The 21727-nt window shown below is 39.6% G+C and overlaps 2 protein-coding genes across 3 annotated transcripts in view; one reads left to right on the top strand and one right to left on the bottom strand.

The window, feature by feature from the left end:
• sardh (sarcosine dehydrogenase) overlaps window positions 1–21727 on the top strand; it is a 72474-nt gene that overhangs the window by 41935 nt on the left and 8812 nt on the right. The gene's annotated exons all lie outside the window — the stretch shown is intronic.
• Window positions 262–16709, bottom strand: dbh (dopamine beta-hydroxylase (dopamine beta-monooxygenase)). The gene is made up of 12 exons (XM_063480720.1): window positions 16341–16709; window positions 13115–13261; window positions 10215–10472; window positions 9663–9839; window positions 6477–6579; window positions 5502–5668; window positions 5209–5352; window positions 3328–3366; window positions 2869–2928; window positions 2519–2646; window positions 2090–2249; window positions 262–370 (listed from the first exon to the last, which is right to left on the bottom strand). The coding sequence occupies exons 1-12, from the start codon at window positions 16707–16709 to the stop codon at window positions 278–280; spliced, it is 1845 nt and encodes a 614-aa protein (XP_063336790.1). The 3' UTR covers window positions 262–277.

Raw genomic sequence — 21727 nt, 5'->3', positions numbered from 1 at the left:
GATACCTGCCATTCCCAGTTTGTAAAGTTTTAAATGGTTTCAATGGGGAAAAAATATGATTGTTACTAACAGAATTTATATGTACTAACGATAACACAGACTGCAGGAATTTATATAAGTATATAGTTACAGCAAGTAGATAACAAACACATAAAAACCAAGGCAAACTGAATAAAATTGTGAGAACTTGTTTGGCTTTCCACTCTTGAGGTCTCCCTTTTCCTTGGGCTGAAACATCCTGCGAACCCCCTGCTGCTCACATTGAAGGTGTAAGGCATCAGTTGGTGCGAAGCTTGCCTCGCTTACAGGTGTACTGAGGTTTTTCAAGGACAGAGGTCACCGCTGGTATGGGCTGTTTGTCCCAGTCACCCTGGAAACACACATGATATGTTCTTAAAATCGAATGTATTGTTTAGTTCTGGGTGCTTTAAAATAATAGCCAGACGGTTTATGTCCTTGAGCTTCAGACAGATTTTATTGAAGTAATAACATTGCTGCCACTGTCACACATTCCTCAGTGTGGTTACTTATGGTGAGCCTGAATGAACTGCAGCCTCAATTTCGTGCTTTACAGTAGCTCGCCTGTTTCAAGATTCAGTGTGTCGTGTGTTCAGAGATGCTCTTTTGCATGTCTTTTTTGTAAGTGGTTAACAAGTGGTCATCTCAGCCATACAATTTTCTGTAAACCCTAGTGATGGTTGTGTGGGAAAATCCCAGTAGATTAGCAGTTCCTGAAATACTCAGACCAGCAACAAGTATGCCAAGTTTAACGAGTAATTTGTGTTCTGTATGTAATGCCTTGCACAGTGCTTAAAGCAGGTAGAGCCTGCTGTTGAGCCTTGGTTTTTCTTTGTTGAGCTTCACGTTTGCTTCATGTTTTGTTAAAAACAAAACTTGGATATTTTGCATGAGCTCATCCCTAAATTGGCTCCATTGCTCATTATCTCTTGCAAAGTTTTCAAGTGCCAAACAACATCTGCTGTATGTACTCTGCCATACAGAGTGCTGGCAGCTCAAATACTAAAACCGTGAGCCTGACTATAAGTGCAATTGTTGAATTACTGGGTTAATTTCACTCATTACAGATTCCCCGAAAAAAAAAAAAAGAAAAAATCTTGAACACAGTTTTGCCCTCCAGTGGTGGCACCATTACTGAAATATGCCAGATAAAAAGTTGTCAAACTAGGTAAAGAAGAGACAGATAGATGTACAGATATACCTTATTTCTAGAGAGACAGAATTGATAATACTTCCGTATTTTAAATCATAAGATTAGATAGAAAAATGCAACTGGTGCCATTTTTCCAAAGTTGCTAACCACAGTATATTTGCTGACGGGGCTACCGACTACTGCTATGGGAATATACAATATAATTTGAGAACATCAGATGTAGAGCATCTGTGTTATTGACACATTTTTTTCTGGATCACAGGCAAGTGACTTTCATTACTAGAGCACAAGGTTTTCATTTTGATGTGAAAGTTTTGCGGATGCTACTGACAAAATGTGGGGATTTTTCAGGTAAAAAAATTCAATCAACAGCTTTAGCCTTAATGGATTAACTAAATGAACCCTCACAGCAGACAGATTCTCTGTACATTTAGCTGATTCAGAACTGTAGCTGTGTACCTTGTGGGTTTCTTTCATAAGCAGTCCTGATTTTATCCTGGATTTTTATGTGACGTATTTGGCCTGAATTTTAAATTATGTGCTGTTTCCAAACCTAGATCACCTAAAATCCGTTTATCCTTACTTGTCTTAGTCATGCTCTTTCCGTGTATCCACCGAAACGCTGCAGTATGGTATATGTAACTGCTTTTCACTAACTGCACAAGTTAAGTTAAACTTCAAGACTAAAGCAAAATTTCTGACAGAAAACCTTGATCGAGGCTTCTTCACAGTTTGTAATTGATTTATTCTCTCTGATCCAAACAGCTTGTGTGCATCTGAGTTGATTTTACAAGTTAACAAGCTGTCTGTTCAGCTGCTCTGACTCACTGTCCCACTGATGTCTGCTTTTGAACTGGCCTAATTGGTGGCTTGGCAGTCTATTGTAGCGGGTGTATGTGTGCGTGACTGGGGACTTACAGGAAAGAGGCGTGCAGTCGACTGATTGCAGTGCATCGAGATGGGGGCTGTGTTATAAAGCGAGTCCAGCACTTCTCCGGTGAATTCATCCCACTCTAGTTGAGAAAACTGCTCCGTCACACTAACCTCACCACACACACACTGGTCATTTCCGTGGAACCTGCAGGGAAGGAGGGTAGGATGGAGAGGGGGAAGAGAGATTTGAAGGAAAGTCAATAAAAGAAGGAGGCAGAGCGAGATTGAGAAAGGATTAGGAATCTGAGTTATCAGGACACAGTTTTACTTTTGGACAATGTAATCACCACGCGTCCCCAGGACGAGATGAATGCTGAGAACAAAAACGGCTTAGTCACATGTGAGAGGAAGAGGGAAAGGAGAAAGAGTAGCTAATCATTTTAGGGAGCGGGAAATGTTGTGTGCCTGCACTACCTGTTAATGAAGTTAAAATATTTCTGCAGGTATCCTTGGTCAATGTGGCTCTTGCAGAGCTCCAGCTGGGTACGGGGGTAGTAGTGAATGTAGTTGACACACATTTCCTCCATGATGCCAAAACCACCCTGAGGAGACAAAGATATTTCAGACAGTGAAAATATAGTACACAGAGCAGATACAGGGTTGCCAAGACAGTGAGAACAAAAGAAATATGTTGAGTTTTGAAGGAGAAAGATGGAAGGAGATTAAAGAAGCTGCTCGTGGTTATCCCTCTGTTATTCACAATGATCAGGGTGAAATCCGGTAACAAGAAAAGAGTTTTTATATATTCAGAGTGCGCTGCTCACCACTGTAGGCTTGCTCCTATCTTCTGTGTTATAAGTACACTTTGTTATAAGTACGTCACCCTGTGGGATTAAGCACAGATATGAAGACATTCCACCACATTTTATATTTAGCAAACAACTATGATGATACTTTAAGATTACTGCCAGAAAATCATTCATGTAAGAGATACAGTGTCCAGTCAGAGCTCTGCTGCTGCTATTCCCAAGAGATGGGCCAAGCTGCCTATTCCTGTTGCACTTCTGTTTATACGCTTTCTACAGTAGTAAGCTACTCTAATTAAAAACTTCATAGGCGAAGGGGAAATCATATCTACAGGGCTCTAGCATTAAAAAAAAGCAATTTTGGAAGACAGTAATCGGAATCTATTCGTAGAACAAGCACAGTAGTGAAGTAAACAAAAACGTGTTATTGCCTTTTGTAATTTCTGTTGAAAATACAGCCATTTGTTGGATACTTACAGGCAAAATGTTCACCATTTTCCTAAGAACTCGGATTGTCTGTATGAAAACAAAGACAAAAAGAAAGAAAAAAATAGAGTTTTTCAAAATTAATAAGAAGTCCAGCAAGAAGCTTCTTGGTTTAAGAAGCTTCTGGTTTAAGAAGCTTCTGGGCCATAAGTGATGATGTGATGGTGAATGGGTGTTTGTCTCTCTATGTTAGCCCAACAATAGATTGGTGCTGTAACCTAAAAAGCAGCCTGCTGTTCAACCTATGACAGGGGTAGGATAGTCCCCTGGATGGATGGATGGATGCATGCATGGATGGATGTATTGATAAAAGAGTTCACATTTACCACTGCAAAATGCAGTACTCTGCATAGCATCTTAATTTTAGGTATAACTGGATAGTCTGTGTACAGCACAAATGCAGTAAGAAAAACCAGTGGCTGCTTTCCTTGGAGGCACCTTTCACAGTTATTAGCTTTCTCTGTTAAAAGGTCTATTAGCTTGGCTGAGACTGGTTTGATGCGGTTCTTATTGCTCAATAAGGCTGCAGGTGAAACTTAATCGGACATCAGCAGCAGCTGGACATTTTATTTGAGAGTCTGTGTCCAGCTGTGTGTGTGTATTTGCCTCAGGATAGTGTGCATAAATAAAACACAGCAGATGTCGACAACTGATTAGATGTTTAGTTGATAGTTGGCAGGTCTTTGCATATAAGGCATTATATAAGGCATCCATCTATTACCTGACCTGCACCTTCGCTCATTCATCAATGCTTTTCTCTAATATAAAGCCTGAAATGGAGACAAACTGTGTCTCTTTGCTGCTGCAAAGCTCCCGTAAAGGGAACTATTCAAAACCAGGATGCTGCTGAAGCTGAAGACTACATTGCTATCTAGTGACGTCAATACTGATGTCAGTGCTTATACAAGGTTGCTGATGGTCTTTAGATGTATAAAAACGTTAAGTGTTCTAAGTGTGAGTTTCTCTTTCGCTCCTGTTTTTTGGACAGGAGTGACTTCTGACCTTCATCACTAGATACGTTTTTTTTTTTTTTAGGAATAAGAATCTTTTTCAGTTACATATTGACTCTATTTTGAAATAGTTTTTCTAAAGCACATGTCAAAACTTGTTGAGCCTTTGCTCCCCAAAAATAAAAATCTACCCAATGCCTACAGCCAATTTAGAATCGCCAGTTAACCCAACCTTCATATTTTGGACTGTGGGTGAAGCAGGCACAGGGATGATGTGCAGTACTTTTATACTGAAAGATTTCAGCTGATCAGTAAGTTGGAACTCAGACTCTTGCTGAGAGACAGGAGTGCTAATTTGTACACCACTGTGCCATCCAATGTGTCCCAAGTACTTTTTAATATTAAACCCAACATGTTATTAACCAGCCAGTGAAAATATACTGTAAAAGTATGTGATTTATTCCTATTTTAACAGAACATTATTAAATTACTCAGCATTAACCACAGGAAATTAGTAAGTAAATGATGAAGAAGTACTCTGATTGACTCACAAACACTTTGTGTACATCATTAACAACATGCATGATCGCGTATTTATTTGCATTTTTAGCTGTTTTTCGCCTCTCTAGCTTGTCTGTGTATCTCATGGCCGGTGTATAGTGTACACGGGTCACTTTACCGCAGTCCAATCAGACTTTACGGCAGTAAAACAGCTATTTTTTTTAATTTAAAATGTTGGAGAAAGTAGTAAAAGGGTAGAAAAAGACTCTGGTTTAATTTACCAAATATTTGTTGTGAATAAGCTTTGAAACACACATCTCTTTGAGATCTAAAATAAAGGCCACCTTAACCCAGTCTAATTTAAGACACAGTGTGCAAAGGTGGAGTTCCTCTGCGTAAACAGAGCCCTGCTATCTCCCACCTGGTAGTGCGTACTGAAATGCTGGTCTTCCTGTACCACCTCCAGCTCTTTGCCTCCCCTCACCAAAATTGTCCTCACCCCACGCCCCGCCAAGTGGGTGTGCAGCTGGGAAGCAAATACATAGATTCCACCTGAAGGCAAAGCCTGGGTAGACAGAGAAAGAGTCAAGCTCCAACTAAAACTTTTTTTTACCATAGAGACAAAGAGAAAAAACTCGGGAAAAGAAAGACATGTCAGCCAAAATATTCCCCCCAGCATTTCAACTATAAATAATGAAGTAAATCTGTACATACTGTTTGGGTACACTTGGACGTGCAGTATCCACTGAGGTAAAAGGTGTGTTGTTTAGGTGGGATAGCCATTACAGGAGTGTAAACGAGGCCCAGCTCCATGATCCCTGCATCGTAGCGCCTCAAGCTCGGGGTGTAATACAGTCGTATCCCTGATGAGTCACGCCGGCCTGCGTGAAGAATATTAAAATATTAGAACACATTTAGCATATCTTAAGTTAACTACTTACTTTTAGATCATTTTAAAACATTTGATAGCCAGAATAGTCTTGTATTATACCAGACTAAGAATACACATAATTAAAAAATAAGGAATTTATTTCAGGTGCTGTTTGTGTGCTACAGTAACAGATCTTGGAAGGAGAGTAACAGAAACATAAAAGAGGATTATAAGGTAAGGTCTAGTTAATTTGTAATTATATACTGTAATATGTAGTATGTATGTTTGGCCCTGGTAAATACGACTCCTCCTATTTTCTGTCAACTGTTTAGACAACACAGTATAACAACCTCTAAAACGCTTGCTATGTGCAATTTGTTAGCATAAGATATTAAAAGGTGATCTTGGTGATATTTCTGAAATTAATTTAATAATTCAAGAGGAACCCTCTTGGTCCAGGGGTCCAGCTGGGGACCTTTGTTGAATGTCATCCTCCACCCCTCGCTTCCTTGTTTCCTGTTATTGAAGACCTGTGGTTTCTAAATTATTTTAAATCGCAGAAATACTGTGTTATAAGAGCCAGGGCTGAAAAAGTAAGAAATACTTGCAAGATATCTGTGTATTTCAAGGTTTGATTGGGATAAGGAAGACAAAGTGGGTCTGCACTGACAGAGTTCAAGACAAGCCTGTGGATCTTGGAGAGAGATACTGCACAGAGAGTCCTGCTGCTGCTGTGTGTGTGTGTGTCAAAGAAAGTGAAAAACATTCTTAGAGGCATGCACCTGAAGTTTGCATGTTCACATATATACTGTATGTACCGGATATAAGGAGAGGGTTGTGGTAATGGACCTCCAGACGGAGGAATCTTGAGGAACCTGGTCCACCCATAGCCAAGCCTGCATCAGGGGGATAGTAGAAAGCCTACAAATACACACAAATACACACAAATACACACATATTTATGATTTTATGCACAGCTCTTTTTTTTTTTAAGATCATATCACAGGTGTTTTTCACATATCATACAACAGGGCAAAAACATTTTCAGGTTTACTTTAATAATTTTTTATATGCTTGCAATATATTGTTCCATCTATCCATAAGCATCATTCTTCTGTCCTCTTAACATGTGATCGCTTCGTCAAAGCAAGCTCTCCTTGTCCTGCTCAATAGAATTCTTGCTGAAGCCCGTAAAGAAAAAGGGAAACCTATGCACAACCAAGTACATAGTTTAAATTTGTAAATTAATTTACCAAGCACAGGCTATTACAGACAGTTGAGAATTTTTTTGTCATGTCATGTATAATTATGGCTTAAATCATGTGTATCTATATTTTTCTTATAGAAAAAGAAATATTTTTTACAAAAAAGAAAAAAAAATACTACAAATAAAAAAGGCTGTATTCTTCGGGATCATATCATAGCCACTGCCTTCATTGATTACATAGAGAAATCCACGTTAAGCTTTAATCTTGCTCTCATGTCATAACATTAAATCCTCTGAAACATGTCCCTTGCACACAAACGCACCTTTTTCTTCGGTGCTATTCTCCTTTTTTGCATTCTGATAGTGTCATACATTATTGTTTTTCTTCACTTCAGAACTTCCTTCACTCTATTTTTCTCTTTTTCTCTTGTTTTGCATGGCCACGTTTCCCTTCTGATGCGGTGCCGAGGAGAATGAAACAACACTATTAAGAGGTGATGAAAGAGGCCTGAATATTTCCCACCTAATCTTGTCTCCACAGCTCACAGCTCACAGAAGGCATCCTGCTTGTTTTTGTTTAGCTGGCAGATAATCCAATCGGAGAGGGGCCAGGCTGCCTGTGATACAGTGGGGAGTAGTGCAGAGAAATATGTTGACAGCCTCACTATTCCTTGTCTGCTTTGCTTCTTGTGGCCAGCAGTAGGCTACCAAAGTATGGTAGATTAATAGCTGATAGATGACCGACTGACTATGTAGCTGACTAATTCATAACAAGCGTCACCTCCCCTGTTTATGAGAGGTCCTTTCAAAAATGTAAATCTCCCAAAGAAAACGACGCAAATCGTGGAACCTGGTTAAAAATAAAACAAAACTGGCGATATGATGATGTTTTATCACTGCTATGCAATCTTTTAGTGACTTTCAGAGGTAATAAGGACATGACTCCAAAACTCTGCAACCAGATGCCACAAAGAAAACTTCTAAAATGTTATAATTATTATCAGATTTCACTACATAGTAATTAAAGATGAATGAAAAGCTTAATGGCATTAAAGAAGCTGATTTACGCTCATTTGTAACTCTGTATTTTTATACTTGGTGTTTGTGGGATTCATAGTTTAGTCCTTATTTATCTAATACTGGACCTTACATCATATTCTTTAGTTCCTCTACTGTCTGAAACCAGACAGTTTAGCTCTCCTCGGGTTGTGGGCCCCATTTCTTAAAGCCCCCTTTTTTTCTGATCGGCTGCACCTCGCAAACACCTGGTGCTTTTCTATTTTCTCGTACTTCTTCCTTCTGATGGGGCTGTGCACTAGGACTGCCACAAGTACAATCCTTGACAATCACCACGATGTCTGGTTGATTGGCCAAAAGCTGCTTGTCTGTCTGGAAATCAGAGTCCCACAGGACCTTAGCCCTGTTGTTCTCAGCCACCTTTGGTGGTGCCTCCCATTGATGTTCCTGTACACAATCCCAGCCACTTACTCGTGCCTCCGTGTAAGCATCTCACATCCTGCTACTATGTGGTGAATAGACTCTGGGACATCTATGCGCAGTGTGTGGCAGACTCCTGTCTCTATGGATGTGGTCCTTAGGGCCTGTTCTTGTGCTGGTATGATCAGAGCTCTGTACTGTCCTTTAGGCCGACATTTTGTAGCCACTAGCAGGATTTTTTTTAATGTCAGTCACTTCAGTCAGTTGTACATCTTATGCAGGGACTTAGTCCTCCACTATAGTTCGGCTTCCTGTTCCTCATCACTGTGTGTCTTCAGCTGCCTACGGCACTTGGTGTACAGTGTGACCTTGGCAATGGGGGACAGCAGAGCTCTGAGCAGAACTCCTTTTTAACTTTGGTTTGTTCGCTACCAAACCTCAAACTTTTTAGGTGCTAAATGTTCCACACTGACTTCTTTGTTCTGAAAACAGCTGTCTTCTACAGCTGGCAATGAATTTGTTGAAGGTAAAAACTGTGGACAGGGAAGTGAAAGCAATGAGAAAAAAAAAGGCAAGCAAGTTTTCGTAGAGGGGAGGCAAGCCTCAGAATAAGGTAGCAGTTTTGTGAGTTTTGTGATTGAAAAGAAAAACAAATCACTAACAACAAGAATCTAAGTACTGTTTGGGTTGCATCTGTATTTTTCTGCTTCTTAAAAAGCCATCCCAACCCATGTTCTCTAGTAGCAAACACTTGGAGAAATCAGCCTCACAATGATAGGAAGAGCCAGCGTTAAAGGATAGAAAAGTGGCACTGCTATAAACGGCTCGCTGCAGCAAGCCAAGTTATTCCTGTTTCAACTTTTCTGACACCTTCTCCTTACCTCCTCACTGCAGTTTTAATTTGGGTCTCCTATGACGATATTTGTGCTTCCATGCAAGCATGTTTATGAATATTTCTGTGTGAGTGTGCATCCCACATGCAGACTGTCTCCAAGCTCTTAATAGATATGTGCTGCGTGTGGGCTCATCTATACAAGATTTTATGCTGGCAATTCTAGGCTTGGATATCACTTGCGTAGGAGTTTTTGTTTATCTCCTATTATAGGTACAAGCATTGGACCAAAAACTTTCCCAACTCTGTGTTTCAATTAAGCACTTGCTATATGTATTGAAAAAAAAACTTTTTTAAAATAATGTTTATGTGGGTGTGTGTCTTTTTTTAATTATTGTCCCTTTGTGGCTTATCTGTTTTGCAGATTGAAGACATTTGGGTTAGGAATTTAAGCTTATTTGTATTTCATACTGAGGCAAGGTAATGTCATTCAGACAGGAGTAGGAAGGTCAGTATTTCCCATCATACCTCAGCCCCCATAGCCCATGCAGCTAGCACGTGTCGGCAAAAGTTGAGCTTTTTCGGCTTCATTTTCTCATCACAGGAGCCGCTGTACCCTGGAACTGCAGGGATATCCGGAGAACACTCAAACACTTCTATGTGATGCACGATGGCCTCGTTCCCTGGAGTTATCACCGACTCGTACTGAAAGAAAAAAAGAAAATGTATATGTATTTTTATTGCTGCAAGACATGTCAATACTGCTGCGGCAGGAAGTCACAGGCTGAAATGTATCTGTTTCTTTCTGCTGTCATGTAACATTAAAGGCATTACGTTCCCATATGTGCCGAGGATTTCTTAGTAATCTATATCACTAAAAATGCCTGTGAAAAGGGTTATTTTTTGTGTTGACACATCTGCTTTGTGGTCATGCTGGGTATTTTCTTTGATCTAGCTTGTAGACATGGAGAATAACGGCTGCCTGTGCACAATCATCTGAAACACCCCCTCAGCTGTGTGTAAAAAGACTCTTCGCTGAATATTTCTGTTTTTAGAAGCTTTTGTTCCTTTCTTTTTTACCATAACAATGTGGTTCTTGGCCAAATTTTCCGGCAGGTTGTGGATGTAGCACCAGTAGGTGGTCTCTTGATTTGGTATGATGACATTTGGTGCCACTACATCTAACATTTGTACGTCTGGAGGCAGGGTAGGTGGCGGCGTGTCGGGACGCAACATCAGGACTCTCTGTACGCCTGTGCGGATCTCGGACAGGTTCAGCTTCTCCAGTGAGGGAAGTGGTTTATCCAAGAAGCCGTAGATGATGTGCACAGTCCCCTCCTGACAAATTAGAGTGATCACAAAAGAAAGAGTGTTTAATGGCCACAATAGGAGAATATGAACCTCCATGATGTGCATTTCTACTTAAGCGTCCCTTCATTTTTATTAGGCTTTAATGCCTTCTGAGGCAAGCACAGCAAACTTTTCATTATGTTGTCATAGTGATGAGCCTTGCTTTGGTGCATCTGACTTAAAAATCTAATGTGGTGCCATGGAAACTATAATCATTATAATGTTCATTCCATAATTCAGAGTATTTTATATTCACACCTTAAATTAATCAGTTTCACAGCAATGAAACTACTGCAAAAGTGCAGGCACGTGCAGACGCATGCACATAGGCCCTGTCTCATTAACATGCACAGTGCAAAGACAATGTGTTACATTGATGCGCTAACTCAAATACTTACTGTCTGACACTCATGATTTTTCCTCCTTCTCATCACCTTCTTGTTATTTTGGCTTGAGGCCAAAACCAGCAAGTAAAACCATGCTGTAGTTCAGTCAGACGTAATCTGTGTAGCACCTTGTCATACAGATTATTGCCATACAAGTGATTTAGAGGTGAAAAATCAAAAAGACAGCAAAAAGATAAACACTACAGTCCTGGAGTTACAGTAAATTATTTTTCAACTTAGTCAATAAAGTTAATTAAACAAACAAAAACAAAATGTGTGCTCTCGGAATAAAAGCCAGCACAACACCCTTAATTTGAAGAATATTTAAAGCACTTCCTGGATTTAAATTGTTTCTGTTTAGAGTGCTCCTTAGAGGGGATACATATAAATTAAAAAAATATATAGAAGAGCTTAGAGGCACTGTCTTTTAAACAATATTTAATATGCATTTATTCTACAGCATAGCCGTGTTCAACCTTAAAAAAAACTCAAGTAAGTTTCGACAGGGAGTTAAGCAGATTTCATTGAAGCAATGATTCTTTTCTGGCATTGTTCCACAGACAGGAATTTTCTTCTTCCTACAATCCTACAATGTGGTCAAGATGGTATCTAGCCACCACAGGAGGTAATTAGCATATGTCTAGCCTACATATGACAAACAAGGTTTTACAGTAAATAAAGTGATGAGTGGCAAATTAGCATCAGCATGCATCTTTGTCTGAATTTAAATAACACATTACACGTCTGCTGAATTGCCAACATCCCCTTTCAATGTGAAGAGGCGCCAGTCAAAAGAGACTAAACCAATGGGAAGGTTTTTAGATTTACAAATTACAGACTATTAAATATCCTGGCTTACATGAGGACTTCACTGCCTTTTTAAAACCTTGTTTGTCATTTAAAATACTTTTATAGTATGTGCAATCAGTTGTGTGTTGCTTAAGAATTTGAGGGCTTGCTGAAAACCACTGGGAGGTTTTTTCAGTTTGAACAACACCCATAACTATTGTAGTGGATTTTTGTATGACATGTATACCTATATATCTAATGTGGTGGATTTTTGTACCTATATATCCATCTGAATATATATATATACTGTAACTTTCATGTAGAGTTTTAGGCACGCGGTGGTCAACAAACACACACACACACACACACACACACACACACACACACACACACACACACACACACACACACACACACACACACACACACACACACACTAAATGTTACATATCTCTTACATGGTAACAGAGATACTGAAAACAACATAATGAAATCACTGTCATGTGCACACACACACACTATAAACCTATACTGGAGTGTTTATTTTTATGTAATGCATTTAACTCATATATTTGATGTAGTTAGGTCAAGTATTATTCACATGAATATCATAAGATTATCACAAAAACTATGCTATTTGCTGTACTAATGTGTGACCTTTGACCATGTTGTGACCTATTGTCAGAAGGCAAAGCAAAGGGTTAACCTAGGGGTGTCCCTTTGGGCCGGGCCCTCAGCCAGAGCCCTGCCCGAACCCTGGCCCGTACTTGACCCTGCACCTGCTGTTCCTGGGCGCGTGGGAAAGTTACTCAGCAGCAGGAGGTGGGACTACTGGTACCTTTAAAAGGGGTCCTGGGAAAGCCCTTTGCTTTTCCTTCTGTTTTGCTGAGCTGCACTGTTCAATAAAACAGCTGGCATAGAACTTTGCTCCTCTCCTGTGATTTTTGTGTTTTTGACTTTAACTGAAATTGGGAAGCTGTGATCCACCTACTGCTAATCTGAAGAATTACTCTCCATTGTGGCAACCACACTATGGGGTTCTTCAGTAATAGGTAACTTACCTGCTCATTTCCTAACTGAGTTTATCTGATCACTTCTTATTTAAGGCGTGCACTCCTTTTCCTCCGCTCACCTTTACGTGGGGGAGCAGTTCAGATTGAGCAGTTTGTAGGAATAAATTGTTGCTTTGGGGAGTTTTATGCATTCATTTATTCACTGCATTCTAGTGGGATAGCCGTGATGATAGCCAGCCTCTCTTTCTGAAAACTGTAATTAACAGTGTGAGCAATATTTTAATAATCTTTTGGTTTTAAAAAGGAAAGCAAAAGGGAAAAAAAACTGCACTATCAAATTCATAAATAAACCACCTAAAGAAAGAGCCTCTTACTAGGTTTCTCCTGAGTACCAGAGCTTTAAAGAGCAGTGACATACACTAGGAATATAAACTCTTCACACCTCTATGACGTAGTCTCTGGGATCGCAGGTACTGAATGGTCTTTTGAAGAGCAGGTAATATCCTTCAGCTTTCTGTTTGGCTTCAATCAGGTCGTAGTCTTGTTGGCTGTCTAGTGATACATGACCCTTGCTGTCACTCCAAGCATCCTGCAGGAGAAGACAGAATAAGTCTGGTTAGGTTTTGAATAACACGCAACAAATTGCAAAGCAAAACATTTGAGAACACAGTGATAAGTTAGAGTCAACACTGAACAACATATTCTTAACTGAGGGTTTGAGTCTAGTAATTAAGGGAAACAATTCATTCTCATTTTAAAAGACATACTGAGGCTACATTTTTTCAGGGAATTTCATTATTCTGCCATTAATGAACAAATTTCGGGAGAATTACGGGTGTGTGCAAAGCATGTAGCTGCTTGTTTCTTAAGTGGTGAAAAAGTTACATCTAGGAGAAAAATATTGGAGTTGTTTGGCAAGTAATTATAATCCAGTTAGAGAAATCATTGAAAGTGTGCCAGTTTGTGTTGTAGAGCCATCCAAGCCTGGTGTACACGATATTCTACTTCTCTGCCAGGAGGCTTTGCAGCAGCTCAGCTCGCTCTATCCACTTCTGTTATGTTTCTCACATTCATACCTGGCCAGAATAGCACCTAAGATCTCTTTCTTTATTTCCGTCTCCCTCTCTGTCGCTCTTATATAACTGTTCTGCACACACTTCATAGACTTTAAAGCCAGCAATTCTGAAAACATACAGTATGTACAAATCAGGGGGAAAATGTTCACATTAAACAATATGTGCTATGTATGCACGTATGGAATTCACAAGCTGTGAGCTCTACAGATGGCTGAGACACAGAGTTATACAACTATTTTAAAAAGCGTTGAAGCCACAGTTTATGTGTTATCTAATCTTTTTATTTATTTGTTGTTGTTGTTTTTAAAGGAATCTCCACTGGACTCTCATGCCTGCAGAAACAACGTGTGAATGAGTGGAGAAATCTTTTGTCCCTGCCCTCTGAAAAAGCACAGATCAGTGTATAAGTTATGATAGAGGGCTTTCAGTCCTGGATCACACAATAAACATGTTGGTAAATGCAGTGGGTAAAATTATTGTTGATTGTCAGTTTTTTTTCCTAGTGTCATATAAAGAAATTAAGACTTGAGACTTTTGCTAGCTTTTTTTTTTTTTAGCTGCTGAATGCTCCAGTGTGTGCACAAGGTAGTGGGCAACTCTTTCTAACATCCTCTTTTCCCCCAGAGCAGGTAGGTGGGCTTTTAGAGCCTTCATCCAAGTGCAGGTGAGAATGATCCTACACAAGGAATGAGAGTAAACAAAAAAAAAAGAGAACATTTCAGAACTGACAACCAAAGAATGACAGGCTTGATACAGATGAAGAGCTATTGAGACTAAACTGATAATTCTCTGTAGTTTTATCATTACCGGGGACTCTTTACACAACGTCATCTGGTACAGACCATTATGATTTTTTTTATTGTTTATATTTTCTTTAATAATAATAATAAAAAAAATTCCAAACTACCGGTGCTTGCATTTGTTTTATGTTATTTAATGTTACTATATCTAATATAGCAGCTGTAAATGGCTTTGCATTAACAACTGTTCATAACTGTCATACTACTGGACCCACAAGTTTTGAGTTCTGTGGACTTTGAAATCTTGTTTATTATGTTTTTTAGTTTTTTAAATGTCTTATTATTGTCTTTCTTTTAGCTTTGTTAAGTTCTATTGTGTGTTTATTTCATCTTCCATACACACTGCTGTGAAGATCATAGCAGAGATTTTTTTTTCATCAATCTATTGAAAGTCCAGAGTTTCTGAGTTCCTGATTGTACAGAAATGGTTCAAGCTTGAGTAGCCAGTCACTGAAAAGTGTGTGAATATATGTGCGCGCGCGTGTGTGTGTGTGTGTGTGTGTGTGCATGTGTGTGTGTGTGTGTGCGCGCGCGCGTGTGTGTGTGTGTGTGCGTGCGTGTGTGTGTGCCTGAGAGGGAGCAAGAAAGAGAGGGAGGGAGACAGTGGAACAGCAGTGACCTTTCTTCTGTGGGTAATTTTGGCCTCCTGAGGGAAGAACGATGGAACTGGAGAAGAAAGAAAGTCAGACAGGAGGCAATCGATTGAACAAGAAAAGACTTACAATGATGCGAGTGTTACATGTAGCTTGTAGATGCGTTTAAAAGGTGGGAATGCTAGACACTGAGATTTATGGAAATATTTCAGAATTAAATGAAGGCATATCTTTGAAATTAAGTATAAATGATACAAATTGTTTAAATTTTACACTACTCCTTATTAATTCATAACATTCTTATTACATGTATCCTCATTTTAAACTGGACAATTCCGTGTCAAGATCCAGAAGCATGCAGCTTGTTGATATACATGTAAAATAAATGTATTGTACTTAATTTTTTTCCCTATCTTATTGAAGGAAACAAGAAAATTGTCTATAATAGATATGGATTATTGGAACGTATTAGCACCACATGTGTTGCCGGTAGCTGAAAAATAAGTGATATTCCATATTTTGATAACTACATCACTTAGACTCTGTTCTTATGTTACTATTATAAAATATTAAAGAAAAAAATCTAAAGGAGAAGGAATGAGAATTTAAACACATTCTGGTGCTTTCGTTAATATTTCCACATAAACTCTTTAGGAATACTAAAAGAGTGGGGAAAAGTGTAAATCAAAACATTTTTATAGCTATGTATATTATTTTTAAGGACAGCGTATTAGAGAAAAAGTTGGATTTTGTTTAAAAGCTCAAATCTGGCAAAAAGAAAATGAGGTAATATACATACACATCTTAATCAGCACAGGATTCAACTTTGATATGCTAATATCTGCTAATAATTCCCAGATGAATTTCAGCTATTAGTGCTGTTTGAGTGATTTCCAATTAGTGCAGACCGCCTGCACCCTTTGTGACTATGTGATCATGAAGCACACCATCCGCCGGCTCCTTCTGCAAAAACACCAATCTCACACTCCAAGGACCACAGGCAGATGATTTCTGAGAAAGAGGAAAATCTCACCTCTTTAAGGACTTCCGTGTAATCCCTGAGCATTTATGAATATGGCAAGTTAACTTGCAATAAGAATTGGCAAAGGGAGCATGATAGACTCTTTTACCTACTAAAATTAAAGTCCTTTTTACAGAGTCTTATGAAGATAAAATACACACATCTAGGGTTTACTTACTCCAAAGTAGCTCTGGGTTCCAGAGTCCCACAGCACCAACAGGTCAGCATTGGTCAGCTCTCCCCGATCGGACATCCCCAGGACCACCCCGTGTCTGAGCTCTGCAACCCTCAGCTCCATATAAATCTCCTGGTTGGTGTAGCTGACATTCCAAGCCAGCTGGAGCTCCCCACGTGGATCAAGGGGCACACGGAAAGGCATGGGGAGAGGTGGGAGAGGGCGAGAGAGGTTTGGTTTAAGGCTGGACACTTCAACAGCATTGTTGGGCGCCTGGTAAGAAGCCACCAAGATGACCATTAGAGCAGCCAGGGCAGTAAAATACATGATGGTTATGTCCTGAAGGCGAAGGTTTTTGCTGAAGATCCGCATCCCCAACGACAGATCGTAATGAGCTTCAGTGAAACAGCGAACAGAGTCTCTCAGGTTTTCTTTCCACCTCTATTTCTTTTCTTTCTCTTTAACCAAAGTTGAACTGGAGTTCAATCCAAAATGTTTTGTGGAAACTTTTTCTCCAGAGCTGTAAAATTCTCCAAACTCAAGCACTCACTGTGTTTCTCTTCTTTGCATTCTGGCCACGGCAGACTCCCTTTCAGTGGTCATTCGGGGATTGTTGTTTTTTTTTCTTCACATGTTTTCTATCTTCTCAGGCTCTCGTTTTCTGAAAAGTTTGACTTTCTTTGAAAAACCACCAGTTTCCCAGTGTTTAGGTTTCTCTGTCTCCAAGCCTTTTTGGGTATTGTCTCTGAGCAACTGCCCGGTCTCTGTCTGTCTCATCCACCTCTCTGGTTTTTAAGAGACTCCTCCCTAGTGATTTGTCTGTTTTTATCCAGCCTAATGGTATTACATTTGTTGAGGAAAATTGGATTGTATTCTTTAGGCCCTGGGGTCAACCATGATTCTGCACATCTGCCAGACCCTAATTGATCCAAATTCAACCATGGACATTATCAGCGACAATCAGCTTCAGCTAACCAAACTTTATTGCTGACTCCATCTTTGTCGTTTTGTCTTTTTGCTTGGTAAACATGTATCATATTAAAATTTTGTTTTATACCTAGCTTTTTTGGGTATTTAAAAAAGCAGATTCAGGGGGCAGCAAACGGTTCGGGAGGAGTAAACAGGGCATTAACTTATTAAGCCCATTCCTTAAGCCACTGCCTGAGGCTGCAGAAGACCTAATCAAGCTGTCAATTATGGGGTTCAAAAGCAGAAAGGACATGGTTTTAAAGGTTAGAAAAGTCCCTGCGGAAACCTGTTTGTGTGTCGTGTATGTCTGTGTTTGCATGTGGCAAAATAGCGGACAAATTGGAGGAATGAAAGACTGCTATCACAGTATTTCTACCTTCTGCATATATTTGAGTATTTTTGCATCAGATAAGGAAATAATGGGTTGATATTTGAGAAGGATTTGTCAGGCTAGCTGGAAGTTACTGCTGGCAAGATTTATAGGAAAATGCCGGGCACATATTCCCCTTATACATGACCTTTTACATTTCAACGAGCCACTGGTGAGCTATACGGGTGTAATCCAGAACCCAGTGGCTGTACTTTCAGGTTTCAGGTACAGGTGCACACTTCTGACTGTACACACCCCAAAAAACCCCAAAAAATATTAAAGTAGTGACTTTCAGTCTGGTTTCCGGCTATTCGGATGGATGGGCATTTTACAGGAAATGCAATTTCTGTTCCACATTGGTTCAGCGCACGTCTATCTTTTCTATAGACGTAATTAAATCACTTCCAGGTTCCCCTAAATATCAGAGGTTAGTTGTCTTCAATCAATATGCAGATTTTGTGTATTCAATATTGCACATAATGTCTGACTACATTTTTTTCCCAGAAGAGACTCATTATGAGAAAGGTTTAGATCAGAGCAGACAACGGACAGCAGATGAGAAAGGCTGGTTAATGTAATAAACTCTGTTACTCCCTGAGGCAAAAAAGATCTGTGTGTCCTTTTAGTGTCTCTGGCCTTCATTTGAGGCTCAGTAATCCTCTCTCTCTCTTTCTCTTTACATCTCTCTGTATCTGTAAAATAATTGTCTCTTTTTTATCTTTCACACTACCACTTTTCAGCCTCCTGTTTCTGCTCCATTACACTGCTCTGTATTCACTACTGATCACTCTGTTCCCATCACTTCTTGGCTTCTCATATCTCATACATGCACACTTATCTTTCTGCTGCCACTACTGATGTGTCAGCAAACAAAAACAAGATGAGACGCCGTAAAGTCAGCTGGGATCTGGAAGGAAAGGGCGAGGGGAGTGGGGAACAGATTTAGAATAAATTAGGCTTCTTTGTCTGATTATATTTGCTTTTGAAAAAAAAATGAGGTTTTTAGCCTATGTGACATTATCATGTCTAGATCAATGCACATATTGCCTCCAACACTTCTGCACCATGCAATGATTTCGAGTCATGATAAAGAGAAGCACTAACTCATAGAAAACAATTATACTGGGGATGAAAAACCAGATTATGAATATCGTATTATTGCATTCTGTTAAGCTAAGGAATGGTTTACATTGCATTTAAAGTCTGTTTGCACTGCATTTCATGTAAAAATGTTTATATTATGGTTTTACTAATGTCTGTACCTTCTTAAAAATATCAATCTACCAAAACTAAATGATGAAGACATTTTGGCTCTGGATTTATCTTTTTCAGAAGCCCTGCAGCATCTCCCAAACAATAAAGCTCCAACTTTGCTGCTGGTTCAGGGCACATCTGCTTGCTGACACCTTGAAAGTAGAGGGTCAGTGTGTGTGCATGTGTTTTATGTCTCTCTGTGTGTCATTAGTGGGTGGATGAGAGTGAGTGAATGAGCAAAGGGTCTGTATGAGTGTATGTGTGCATGGCTGGGTCTGGGGCTTGCTGAGCCTTCATCCCTGTTGGACATGGTCACCACTCCCTGCTGGACGCTTCTACCCCTCCCTGAGATGCAGGTCCTTGTTGGTTCTCGACTCGTACCAGGGTGGCTGGCCTCTAGTAAGGTTGACTGCCCATTTGCTATTTTCCTCTGGGACTCTCACCCTTTGGCCGTGGACACCCCATCTGGGGCCTCCCTCTTTCTCCTGCTTGGATGGATGTGCAGGTGTTGCCAAGATGTGTTGCCTTGGGTCTTTGGTACTCTTGGGGGCTGTGGATGGCGTGGTTGTCCTGGTTCCATATGCCTCTGGTTCTTGGGGGCCGTTATTGCAGCTTCCCACCCTCATTATCAAGTACATTTGTGACAAAGACGTATGCTCAGACTCTCTCTCGCTCTCTCTCCCTCACACACACATTCACTACAAGAAGATTGTTTATTCATGTGTCTGTGTATTTTCAAATGTTTGTGTTCCAGGTGCTATATGTTTGTTCTTTCTTACAGGTGCAGCAGCTGGAAGGTACTATGTGCATTTCTTTTTGTACTGTATCCTTTTATTATATTTCCCCCTATTTCCCTTACATATATTTTCATAGTGGAACAAAGGCAAAATTATTAGTAAATACCTTTAGTATAAGGCAGTAATGACACAATGATGAGCGCAGTCTAACTCAGTAACTGATAAAGTCTTAAATATGAATCAAAAAGCATGGCTGGATTAAGCTTGCAGGTCAAACAAAACATTCTATTTGGTCTAGCCATTTTAGCTCGCCTCTCTTTAAGGACATCGTCACTTTAAGCCAACTCTCCTCTCATTGGCTGCCCTTTGTTGATAAAAGGTTTGATCAGCATTGAGAGCACTCTGAAGCCTTTTGGCCTCGCAGGGATTAATTGTACAGAAGATGACTTTATTATACAAAACTTTGTCCATTACTAATACAGGCATTTACCAATGTAAGACTATATAATGAAAAATCACAAAAGGCTTTAAATGCGTTTCCCTCCACCAGCTTTTCTCACGGGTTAAGCACACAAAAGCCTGTGTGGAAGCACAATGAATAAAAGATTATAGAAAAATGAGTTTTGTACTTCACTACAGTGGAAAAGTTAATTAAAGCAGAAATGCAATGGAAAACAGCCCTGCATCTCACAATAGACTTTTTCTTTTGAGTGACATCTGTTTGTACTGTAGCACTTTGCACTGCATTCACTACATTCACTTTGCTACCTGTCCTTTTAATGTCTGCTTTTCTGTTGTTTTACATCTATTTTTCTTGTTTGTTATGTATTCCTGTTGTCTTATTATTTATGTTTCCTGCACAGTTGGTGTGGAGCACCCACAATTTCACTGTACATGTATAGTGACAATCAAGGACTATTCTATTCTATTCTATTCTATTCTATTCTATTCTATTCTAGTCTTTATGAATATATAAGAATATTTTCAGTTTTCTACATCAGTGCAACTTTTAAGATTTGACATGTAGTCTTTTAATCATGTCATTGTCTTGCATCATCGTCTTCTGTTGCTGTGATTTAATGACCTGTGACTATAGGGAATTTCATTCCCTGGATGGGAAATTAAATTAGATCATAATAATATCAATAAATCAAATGAATGAATTTGTTCTACTGTTGGCATGGGATCTGTTTTTGAGTTATATCATACTTGAAGTATTTAAAGTAATGCAACATTTGCTGAACAATGACCATTACAACAACAAGTGACAATGAGGGAAAGGCTGTGTAACTGGCACAGTACTGACTGTGTTAAAGTTAGCTAATGTTAGTCACAATGAACTACCAGAGTAAGCAAAACTGGAGCATCAAGCCCCAGAGTGTAGTGAAGTGAGAAAGATTGTTTTATTGATTGTGAATTTCAATTTTCTGTTACTGAACGAGGATTGTTTTACTTCTTCTTTCTAAAGTTACATATAGTCTCACTTAGACTTCAAATGCTCACGCAGTGATCCTGTGATTCGGGGCCCCTAAGGGTGTGGGGCTCCAAGGCAGTAGCCCACTTTTGCCTGTCTGTTTGCTAATCCAGCTTTGAGGGGGGGAAAGGACTGTACTAAGATGTGGAATTAAACTCCAACAAAACTGATGTTACTTAGTGCACTTTTATTAAATTCTGCTACTGAATCAGAAGCAGAAGCTTTCACAGACTGGCACTCTGACACACATCACCTTGTTTGCAAGTGTGTATACACACACACACACACACAGAAAGAGAGAGAGAGGGAGAAATGGATAAAAGCCAAATTCACCTCGACGTGACCACTCCAAGCAGCCATCTCATTCTCTGCTTGTATAAATATTTCAACACAGCAGACTCTCAAAGTGTACTAATCTCCACTGCTTTCAGTTTAGAAAAATGAATGCAATAAAAAGTCACACTGCTATCCTTAATATGATAGCGAACTACCTCTTGTCTGATTAAAACGTAAGAAGCCAGCAGCTTTAGGGTGAATTGGATAATTGGAAGAGAGGCTGGACTACGAGGTAGGAAACGAGAGAAAG

This window comes from Pelmatolapia mariae, linkage group LG7 (genome assembly GCF_036321145.2).
Source record: "Pelmatolapia mariae isolate MD_Pm_ZW linkage group LG7, Pm_UMD_F_2, whole genome shotgun sequence".
NCBI classification, from domain to species: domain Eukaryota; kingdom Metazoa; phylum Chordata; class Actinopteri; order Cichliformes; family Cichlidae; genus Pelmatolapia; species Pelmatolapia mariae.
This window is presented reverse-complemented; position numbering and strand designations above follow the sequence as displayed.